Raw genomic sequence first — 11,318 nt, forward strand, 5'->3', positions numbered from 1 at the left:
TTCAGCAACGAAGCTGTGCAGTTTCTGAGACTAGCATTCAGGCCTCTTGCAGCTTCTGCATTTGCCATCATGTACATTTGGATAAACTCTGGAAAACTAATTTGACCCTTAGCCTCCTGGAGGATGAGAGGCCATGTGGAAGAGAATGGAAGCATCCCAGCTGACAGCTAGCAGGCCGGGTATTTAAGTGAGGCCAGCTTGGAACTTCCAGGCCCTGTCAAGCCATCAGATGACTGTGGACTGGTGAGGGACCCGAGGCAAGACCAGAAGGAACTCCCAGCCAACACAGATGTGTCTTGTTGTTTTAAGCCATTAAGCTTTAGAGAGGTTGGCAATATAGCGACATTTACCATCTACAATAGGAAAACACCAAACGCCTACAAGTGAATCTAGTCAAAGATATGCTATATCTCCACCCAGAAGACTTCAGATGTTCCCGAAAGAAATTAAAGGCCACCTCAATAAATGAAAGACTATACCATGTTCATGAATCAGAAGACTCAAATGGGTAAAGATGTCATTTTCCCCCCAAATCTGTAGATTTAATGCAACCCCCATTCAAAATCTCAAGCTGTCTACCAATGGAAATTGACAGGCTAACTCTCCAATTTATATGAAAGTACAAACAGCTAATTATAAGGCAAACCGCCTTCTTGAACACAGATCTGCAAACTATAGCCCATAGGTCATAACTAGCCCACTGTTTTTATAAGTTTTGGGGGGACATAGGCATTGTATTTGTTTACGTATTGTCTATGGCTATTTTTGCACTGCAACGTAGTTAAAATAGTTGCAACAGAGAATAAATGATTTGCAGCACCTAAAATCTTTGCTCTCTGGCCTGCACAGAAATAGTCTTAAAAACCTTGTCCATGAAGAACAACAACAACAAAGCCTAAATAGAGTTAAACTTCCAGCCAGTAAGACTTATTAAAAATTTCAAAAGAGTGTATCATTGGCATAAGAATAAACAAATATGCCAATGGAATATAGAGAATCCGATAACAGATATATATATATATAATATTACATATTATAATTATATATTAATATATAATTTACAGCATAGGTGCTATTGCATTGTAGTGGGCAAAGAATCTTCTTTTCAATGAATTTGCTGAATCAAGTATTTGTATACGGAAGAAACGTGATGCCTTCAGAGAAACCATCTCACCATTTCTTGTCCCGTCTATTCTTTGTTACCTTTTTTTTCTTGTCGTCCTTCTTGTCTTCTATCAACCAAGTATTTTCTGTTGCTCAGTTTTTCCCCCCTCTAAAAGTTTTTACTATTATAATATTTATATATATTATATATATAATATATAATATAATATTTATATATAATATATATTATATATTGTATATATATATAATATATATTGTATATATATAATATATATATATTAACACATTCTTCCCATTATTCCTGGAGTCTCCTGAGGGTCACCGGTGAAAGTCAAGGGTATTCATCAGGACCACCTTGGCAGGAAATGAACAGTCCTTCTTTTCAACGCCAGGAGACCAGAAATCTGCTTACGTCTTTAGCCTCCCAGATGGCTTGGTGGTTTGCTAGCCTCTCCTCCTGCTGCATGGGCTAAACGTGGTACCAAGGGAAGCTGCACACAGACCGTCAGCTCTCTTCTCTGCTGTCCCCTTTCCTCCAGCATCCTGGACCTTGATACCTCCCTACCTTTGTTAACCGTCTTTGCCCATCTCAGTGACACCGTGGGCCAGACACCCTGGGGCACCACTTTCTGTTCAGCCTCTCTGCCTTAGGAACAAGCAAAGCTTTGAATAAGCAAGTCCTCTGGATTAAATACAGGCATCTTTGCAGGCTCCCTTTCCGTGCTTTGTCTAACGCCCTCACCCCTGGTGGATGGTATTCTGCTTCTGTAGTTGTCCATGGAGGATTGACCTTATACAAGCTACTCCATCATGCCCAGGAGCAGAACCTCTCCAGCTCAATTTTAACCTTCATTTGAGCCCTGAGTAAAGAAACAGTTACGACCGGAAGACTGATTGGATGTAAACTGGAGGACATTTTATACACAAACTCCTGTGTCTTGTCTACACTGGCTGGAAACATGTGGATCTCTATTGTTCAGGCCAGTGTGCAGCCACAAAACTATCGGCTTGGGGCTTGTCTTTTTTTTTTTTTTTAATTTTTTTTTTCAATGTTTATTTATTTTTGGGACAGAGAGAGACAGAGCATGAACGGGGGAGGGGCAGAGAGAGAGGGAGACACAGAATCGGAAACAGGCTCCAGGCTCCGAGCCATCAGCCCAGAGCCCGACACGGGGCTCGAACTCACGGACCATGAGATCGTGACCTGGCTGAAGTCGGACGCTTAACCGACTGCGCCACCCAGGCGCCCCTTGGGGCTTGTCTTTTAACAGAGTAAAAAAAAAAAAAAAAAAAAAATCATAGCTTGTTGAATAAGGCTCCTAAAATGCTGTGCCATTAGGCATAGAACAGAAAAATTTATGTTTAGTAAGAATAAGCCAGTAAACATTCAATTAAAACTATTTTTTTTCTAATTTATTAGGATACTTGGACAAATTGGACTGGGTTAGCGAGGATGATTAGGTGTATAAACATTTTAATATTTTGTACAAAGACTAATGTACACATTGTACAAGAGACTGCAGCTGAATTTTGCTGATAGAAAGAAATCTGCTGGATACCTTTTGACAGTGGATGCCAGCAGCTGTATCTCACTAGGAAAGCTTCACATGTTTTCTTCAGAGATGCTGTGAAGCAAAAAGCCTAAGGGCCTGTGCAGTCTGAGGGACCGGGATAAAAGCAACATAAGGTCACAGAGTTGTTTTGAAATCACTGAGATGTCTAATTTTCATTCTTTGCATGTAGAATGTTAAGCTACAGTTGAACGTTTTAAATGCCTAGTACTGAGATATTTTCAAAGAGAATACTTAATGTAGCAAGTAGTTTTTCTCAAAGTCCTAGTGATTTCTTATATATATTAGTTTTATGCTCAATCTGTCACATAAAGAACAGGGAAGTGAAAATAACGGGTATTGACAATATCAAACTGTCAAAACCTAGTAGCTTAACTTGAAGGCTCTTAGCTTTCACTTGAGCTTGGACATTCCATGACTCCAACATTTTTTTTCCCACTAAACTACAATGCTATTATTTTATTTTTATTTGACGAAAGAAAAGATCCCTTAAGTAAATACCCAACTTTAGGAAATAGCCCCTGGATAAGGAAAAACCACATTTGGCTTCTGTAGTCAATATTCTTGGGAGATAATATGTTTGTCACTCATTACGGTCCAAAAGGAAGGAAAAGGAAAAGGAAAAACAAGATTGAAAACGGGTTTCGGTTTCTGTTTCACTAATTAAAACTGACACTAGTCTTCTGAGAATTACACTTCTGATAAGCAAACAGACCTGGTTAATTCTGAGTTGGCTTTATTAAATTGTGCTTCCAAAGGCGAAGCACATCTTTCATTTCCCCATCTTCCATTAGACAAAGGTCAGGTATAGGTTGTGAAGATTTCTAATAAAATCTGCAAAATGAAGAATACTCTGTACTGAAATGGAGCACCAGAGGTCCCTAGAAGAGCAGACTGTTTATTGTGTTTCTGTGAATAAAACATCACAGTGTGTGCATCTAGTGCACAGCCTGCTTCCGGTTTGTTGCATATAAATAATTAGGCTCAGTGGAGGTTGAAGGCTATGTCTATAACCAATCCCAGAATTTCAAGTTAACTTTTAAAGTTATTTTATATGCACAGGCTGTTGTATTACCAGTGTCATCGTGCCTTGTACAGTACATTGTGCCTTGTTAAAATTTACGGTTACTTATTTCTTTAGTGGTTAGACAACTGTAAGAGGACATTTGGTGCCAAAGAAGACATGTATAGGATAAACACAGATGCACAGGTAAGACTCTTCTTCTCGGTTTTGCTGTATTTCTATGTCGGGTGAAATAATGCGTATGTTCGAAGGTCCCTATTTGATAATCCTAGAAATAAAATTGATAACACTCTTCATTTTTGTTATCAGAACGATCTTTGTCAAAGGTAGGTTTCACCAAAATATTGGCTTAGTAATGAAAAATTCACTTTAATAAAAATGAACGACCAGCTTGTGACTGAAGCTTAATAACATTCAGCAGATAAGCTTGATGGGTATCTGGACAGTCCAAGTTAGATTGTACTTACATCTGCCTCTTGAAAAAAATGTTTCTTTTGCATCAGTATTCTGCAGATCAATTGTCTGGTCAGCAAAGCAAACCTAAGGAGTCATGTTGTATACATTTCTATTAGCCTTTCTAAAGGTGAAATTCTGATTGGGTAAATTATAACTTTTTTTTACAGTGTAAAATTCAGTGAAAATAAAAGTAACCTTTTCTTAGAGGAAAGTGCATATATGTAACAGTACATTAAATGAGGATAAATTAAGCCTAAAAATTATTCTAAGTGGGGAATATGCATTGCATTCATCAATTTAACAACCTCAAAAATAAGTTAATGACCTCTACATTGATGTCAGAGCTCCAGTCTTTTTCAACACTGGTTATGCTGTTAGAGATTTCTAGTCACTGTAAAAGTTACTGTGCTATTGTAAAAATTGGAAGTTTTTAAAAAACTGAAACATTGAGAAAATAATCGGATACTCTCAATAAATGAGTTTCACATTCATTATCTCTGTCCTTCCATGTGTGTCTTGTACATGCTCATTATCCCCATTTTGCAGATGAGGAAACTGAGGCTCAAAGAAGAAAATTTATCTAAAATCAGTAAGAAAAGAGTTAGAATTAAGATTCCAGTCTAGGCAGGCTGACTCCGAATCCTGTACTGTGTTCACAAGGAGACTGTCTAATCACCCATGTAAGGAAAGAAACAAAGGAAAATAAGGAATTAAACCCTAAACTAGAATTGGAGTCTTTGCCTCTGTCTTTGCCACTGTTTAACTACATGGCTTGAGCAAGAAAGATAAACTCCTTTTTTCCTATATGAATTAGGTGATTAGACTAAATGATTTCTTACATCCCTCTGCCTTGAAGAAAAGAAGTTCCATCTCCAAGAGTTTAAGTGAGTTCTAGCTCAAGGCTTTCTACTAAGTAAAAACTGTACATTTAAGACTTTCATTTATATCTTATTTCTCCTTTTATATTTAGCTCCTTGAGACTGGGGACACTTTTTACACATTACTAGTATCTGTTCCTGTGTACCAGAATAGTCTTTTGCATAATAAATATTTATTTTAAAATAAACGAAAAAAGAATGCACCTGCAAATTTCAATATACTTAAAAATCAGTAATTCTCAATCTGGAAAGCTGGCATATTTAGAGTAATTTCTGGTAATTGAGAACTGTAGAATTAATTACATTTGTGTTATCTCCTACAATTGTGGTGATCATCAACTTTATCATGATTTCTTTTCCATTACATCCCCAAGTAGATGCTATGGGTGTATGCATAGAGAGCCAGTTCCATTTTTTATGCTAATAGAAATGAGAAAAAGTATTTGCCACTCAAATAGTTGTTTCTTTCCATCTAAAACTGTGTAAAGGAGAACCTCAAACTCAGATATGCTAATGTGTTTGACATTGGATTATGTTCCACTGGTGTTCACTGAATGACTATCCACGTAATTTATGATAAGCAGTAGGAAGCTAAAGTTCACCTTTGCTTAGCAAATCCCTTCTAAATTGATAGGAATAAATGTTATATAAACAGTCCTTCAGAGGACACTATTTAGAAAAGCACGCTTCAAAAGGGACTCTTAGAAGCAATATTTATGTTATAGCAATTGCTATTTTAATTAGAAATCATCCTCCTCTATTAACGAGGCTAGGTCCAAATTGCCATAGATATTTGTAGTAATTTTTAAATAGTCCATAAACTTGATGTTTCACTATGTATTTTATATACATCATCTGACTCAAACCTAGTTGGGTCAAACTTCTGAAGCTTGCTAAATTGCATTTGGGAATACAATTTAAAACCCACATCCGCTGTTGATATCTTCCATTCTGACTCAGCACCAATTATGGCAACATAGGACCTAATTAGTAAGGGTAGGAAGCCTAGAATGACCCACACCAAAGATGATATTCTCCTAGGTATTTATAAGAATATAGGCCGATTCTTTTCTGAAAACAGTAATGCATTTATTTTCTAATCAGAAATTTTCCACTTTACTAATGGAAATTTTAGGACGTTTGGTTTCTTTCACAAGTTTTCCCAAGATCACATCAGTTCAATTTTCTCCTGTAGTTTTCACACGAGAAATTATAGCCTACATGTAATTTAGTTATTTGGCAAAGAGTTAAAAACACCCTGTAACACTTGTTACCGTAAGCGTATAAAAAGTTTTGTTCTGGAAATAGCAAATTTTTCTTTTGGGTGCAATTAAATGTTCTTCAGTTTGCCTGGGACATCTGTGACCCTAGTTAAAATGATTTCTTACACTAATTGTTGGTCTTTTTCTTCCTTTGTATTTTTTGTGACCCGATCTCCTTCTTGCTTAGCAAATGGAAATTCTAGCAGTAAGTGATTTGTCTTAATTTATAGACTTATCCGTGTCAGACAAACTGATTTTCATTTGCCATTTGTGACCTAGCAGTGTTTTGTCCTGGATTACTCTAAGAGTAGTGTGTGTGCTTCAGTTCTGCCGTAGCCCTAATCCATGAAACGTCGGTCCTATATAGATGAAGGTTCCATCATTAATATGTACAACTCGCAGTCGCCTGTTTGTACATCTATAAACTAACATCTTTGAATTTTGAACATCAAAGTGCGTATGTTAATTTCATGGTCTCATTTCAATGAGATTACAAGGTTTGGGGTTTGTTTTTTTTTTTTTTTAGAAAAATGATTCATTTTTAGGTAAGAGGTAATCCACTGTTACTTTGCTTTATCAAGCATTTGTTGATAAATGCTGTGAGATGAACATCTCGATGGGGCAAAATTATATGCATTTGTACATTTTTTTCATTATGAATTTTATTTAAAGCATTTTATAGATTGCCTGCTGAAAAATTTGTCTAATGTGAAAATGTGCTTCATGCTAAGTGAATTATGTAACCAACAATTTAATTTATATTTTAATCCCAGTCTTCAAAGCATCTTTCATCACCTTCACACTGTATTAACTTGCTTACTGCAGAGAAATAAATGCCAAGATAATTTTAACAGAATTACTTAAATATTTTTATTGGAAATACACTGTCTAATCAAACCTCATGGAAAACAGTATCTGAATTTAACACAGTGTTATTTACTCCTAGGGCCTGGAGCTCTGTCGAAGGCTGTACAAACTACATTTTCAGTTGCTGCTTCTGTTCCAAGCCTACTGTAAATTGATCAACCAAGTAAACACAATAAAAAATGAAGCAGAGGTAAATATTCGATTGTAGTAGGAATAACTGATTCTAGAATATGAAAACATGATACATATATTCTTTGTAAAAGAGCTTATGTCAGGAGTTACTTACAGTGAAACCTTTTTTCCACAATTGTCTTTTTAAAAGCAAATGATGTGCCGTTTCAGAACCTATCAGTAAATAAGACAGCAGGTAGCCAGTGGCCTTGAAAGGTTCAAGACCTTAAAGGTCACAGCAGCCACAACAGATCATCTGTAACCAAGAGTCAAAAAAAGCACTTCAACTCAATGAAGTCATAAGTTAAATTATGAAACCCCTCCCCGCCCCAAACATCTTGTACATATATTTTTGTAGTTCTGGTTGTACACATAAGAATGAACATATCAAAAACACTTTGAATGTTGGGAGTCGCGTAATGAATAGGCTCAAAGGTGGTGACTTTAGTCTTTTCCCCCCCTTGCCCACACTGGTACTGAAACAGAAATGCTTTAACTTTTGTTAAATGGTTAAATAAATTAAAAAATATATACTGCTTAATATAAAATACATACTGGTTTATATAAAATATATATATATATATATAATCTAAAATATTTCAAAGGTAAATAACCTTTTAAAATATAAAGATTTTTGTCAAGAGAATTCACGACCTTCTCCCCCCACCCCCGGCAGTGAATTTTTACTATCCAAGATATAAATCACATGTTAAAACCAATACAAACACTGGAACAAAAAAAAAAACAACAAAAAAAAAACATTGGTTACAGCCTGTTTTATTACAACTATCATAAACATTTATTATAACCTGTTTGTTTCTTTAAGTCATGTCTGTGCCCAGAGTGGGGCTCAAACTCAGGACCCTGAGATCAAGAGTCACATGCTCCACTGGCTAAGCCAGCCACGCGCCCCTATAACCTGTTATTTATCAAGAATACTTAAAGACTACAATTTGGTGGCTGAAAATATAACAGAGAACTTGAAAAATTAAGTTTACCATTTGCAGATCTTTAAGAGAAGCTGCTGCTACCATCAGATGTAGCTTCAGAGCCAATTAAATGCTCTTCTTGTTACTGAATACACAAATAGATCGTTTTAAGGCATATTCATTTGTTCTAGGTCATCAACATGTCTGAGGAACTTGCCCAACTGGAAAATATCCTCAAAGAAGCAGAGTCTGCTTCAGAAAATGAAGAAATTGACATTTCCAAAGCTGCACAAACTACCATAGAAACTGCCATTCATTCTTTAATTGAAACTCTGAGAAATAAGGAGTTTATTTCAGCTGTGGCACAAGTCAAAGCCTTCAGGTAAAGCGTGAAGGGATTTCAAGGTGTGGTGCCTCTAAACCCGCACTGGCGTCTTAACAGCGATTGGGTCGGGTTTTCAATTTGCTGCGTCCGTAGCGCGTCTTTGTGAAAGCATGACAGCTTTGTCCACAGTTCTCACTGAAATGACGCCACTTTTAGACTTGGTTCACTCTCTAGAGGTTTTCGGTAACACGTTTGCCCAAACGTGCAAACAGATCCTCAGTGATTCACAAGGAGATTCTGTTCTAGGTATTAATTTAAAACGTGGTTAATATTAACCATTGCTTGACGGAGTCTCAGGACTTAAAAATATTGTGTATTTCAGATCTCTCTGGCCGAACGATATCTTTGGCAGTTGTGAGGATGACCCTGTGCAGACGCTGTTGCACATCTACTTCCATCACCAGACGCTGGGCCAGACGGGGAGCTTCGCGGTCATAGGCTCTGACCTGGACATGTCAGAGGCCAACCACAAACTGATGGAGCTCAATCTAGAAATAAGGGAGTCCCTACGCATGGTGCAATCATACCAGCTCTTAGCACAGGCCAACCCAGTCGGAACTTTGGTGAGCACCGGATTCTGAGAAGCTTCCAGGCGTTTAGGGAAGACACTGAACTGAAGATGATGCAGAATATTCATGAGCACCTTTTACAAACCCTCGCAGTTCACGGACAACCCTTCCTGGCGGCATCCACGACCACGGCGTAGCTGATGTCAAACCGGTATCAGAGTCAAAGATCTAAGGGAAAAAAAAAAGAAATCTAATGGCTGCCAATACCTCCTACAATAACCGTATGAAGAAGGAGTTTTTAATTACTTAACCTAGGTGAAAAGAAAAGGGCTAAGAGTGATGCGTACAAATACATGACTTTCTGGAGAAAGAAGAGAATTCTAGGACTGTTTGCAATAATGGCCTCTAATACTGAGACGTTGGAAAGCAGGTGACGTGAGGCTAAAACCCAGGCTCGTTCATTTTAGCTGAAAACCTGCAGGGCTGTGTGGATGCTCCACAGTCGATGCTTCATTATCTACGTGAAGAACCTTTAGTCGGATAGACAGTCACGGAGAGACTTCTTTGCAAAAACCATTGACTTTTTTTCAACACGTGGGATGAGGGTGTGGGTGTTTTGTTTTTTAGTCTGTACAAGGGATTGTGTGTGCGTGAGCTGGGATGTGTGAATATGTGACAGTCCTATTTTCAAGGTATGGATGTTTGGTGATAACGTGTCAGCATGCCTAAAAGAGCACTGCAAGATTATTTTTGAAGAAATTTTATTTTATTAGATCTAACTCTTCATAGTGTGTAAATGTTAGAACATTTTAATAATATTTTAAAACTGGGCTTTCCCGGTATTTCGAAAAGAAATAATATATCTGTTAATGTTATTGGAATGCTGCTCAGCTCTCTGACCAGTGCTTACATTACGATTGTTGATAACTAACCAAAGTAGATGCCTGCAGAGACTTTAAAATGTAAAATAAAGATGTATGCTGCCCGTCAGCTATTCTCATTAGGAAAGTTAACTTATTTTACTCCATAATTATTATAGAAACTGTATAGATTAAAAACCAGTATTGTACGTTTGTGCAATGCACTGTTATACAAGAATAGGTGTACAAAGCTAAAGAAAAGAGTGTGGTCACTGATGGTAGAATATGAGACTTGCGGGCTCTGAAGTCTGCAGAATTCAAGAAGAGAGATGCAAACCCAGTTTTATATGTTCATTCAGGACTCACGTGTCTCACCCAAAAGGAACCTGGGGCTATGGGGGAAAATGAAGGGAAGCCTGAAGACTGACTACCAAAACATGCAATATACTTACTCACTGTCTAAGTCTGTAGCATAACACGAACTGGATTCTCTGTCCTTTTTTAAATAGCATTTTGTAAAAGAAATGAATGTAGTCCCACAACTCCTCTGATTTGAAAGGAACACCTTGTATTTTTTATAGGCATCTCTTATCCACTGTGACTTTCTTTTAAACTGGGCTCTGTGACTGCAGAGTTTAGAATGTAGAAATGAAATGCTTAGCTTTGCCTTTTCTTGGGGGTGTGGACCCTGCCAGAAATGTAATTATGCTCAAGTGCATTAATTGAAGGCACTGTGCACGCCGTTGGACTGCTGACTATAGTTATGTGACCTGTAAAATTCCATAACTGGTCACGGCACATTCGTAATCACTGTATTTTTTGACCCTGATAAAAAAAAACAAAAACAAAAACAAAAAAAAACAATTATTTTGATGGTGTTCTGGTACTGTAAATGGTGTCCTTTAAATTATTTAATAACTTTTGGGTGTGGGGCAGGAACAGAGGGATGGAGTCCAGAGACCCCCCCCCCACACTTTACATCCTATCTTACCATCACCCTCTTATATCCTTTTTGTTAAAATAAAAAGCATTGTAGCTGTTGGTTTGTGTTGTATTTTAAAGGTCAATGATTACAGTGTGCATCATTTAGGGACTTTGCAAATATGATCCTTGTTCTTAAGATAACTTTCCCTAAAAGGGGGAGAACGAAGTTGAGAGCAAATGAGGTTGACTATTACCCAAACCAAACCCTGAACAGTTGGAATTTCCTTTTCATGTGTATGTACCTAAATCTATTAATAAAGTAATATGATGAATATACCTACAGAAAGCAAGATGCAA

At 37.2% G+C, this 11,318-nt stretch overlaps 1 protein-coding gene across 7 annotated transcripts in view; it reads left to right on the plus strand.

Moving 5' to 3' along the window:
- FRYL (FRY like transcription coactivator) overlaps nt 1–11,080 on the plus strand; it is a 307,431-nt gene extending 296,351 nt beyond the window's left edge. For 5 of the 7 annotated variants that reach the window (XM_047856238.1, XM_047856242.1, XM_047856237.1 and 2 more), the window contains 5 exons: nt 3,838–3,906; nt 6,504–6,521; nt 7,263–7,373; nt 8,475–8,665; nt 8,991–11,080. In XM_047856238.1, the coding sequence (XP_047712194.1) occupies nt 3,838–3,906; nt 6,504–6,521; nt 7,263–7,373; nt 8,475–8,665; nt 8,991–9,249 (648 nt within the window). In that variant the 3' untranslated portion in view covers nt 9,250–11,080. The remainder of the gene's footprint in view (nt 1–3,837; nt 3,907–6,503; nt 6,522–7,262; nt 7,374–8,474; nt 8,666–8,990) is intronic. The other 2 variants (XM_047856241.1, XM_047856243.1) reach the window with 1 other exon arrangement.
- Nucleotides 11,081–11,318: the final 238 nt, after the last annotated feature.

This window comes from Prionailurus viverrinus, chromosome B1, assembly GCF_022837055.1.
Source record: "Prionailurus viverrinus isolate Anna chromosome B1, UM_Priviv_1.0, whole genome shotgun sequence".
Classification (NCBI taxonomy): domain Eukaryota; kingdom Metazoa; phylum Chordata; class Mammalia; order Carnivora; family Felidae; genus Prionailurus; species Prionailurus viverrinus.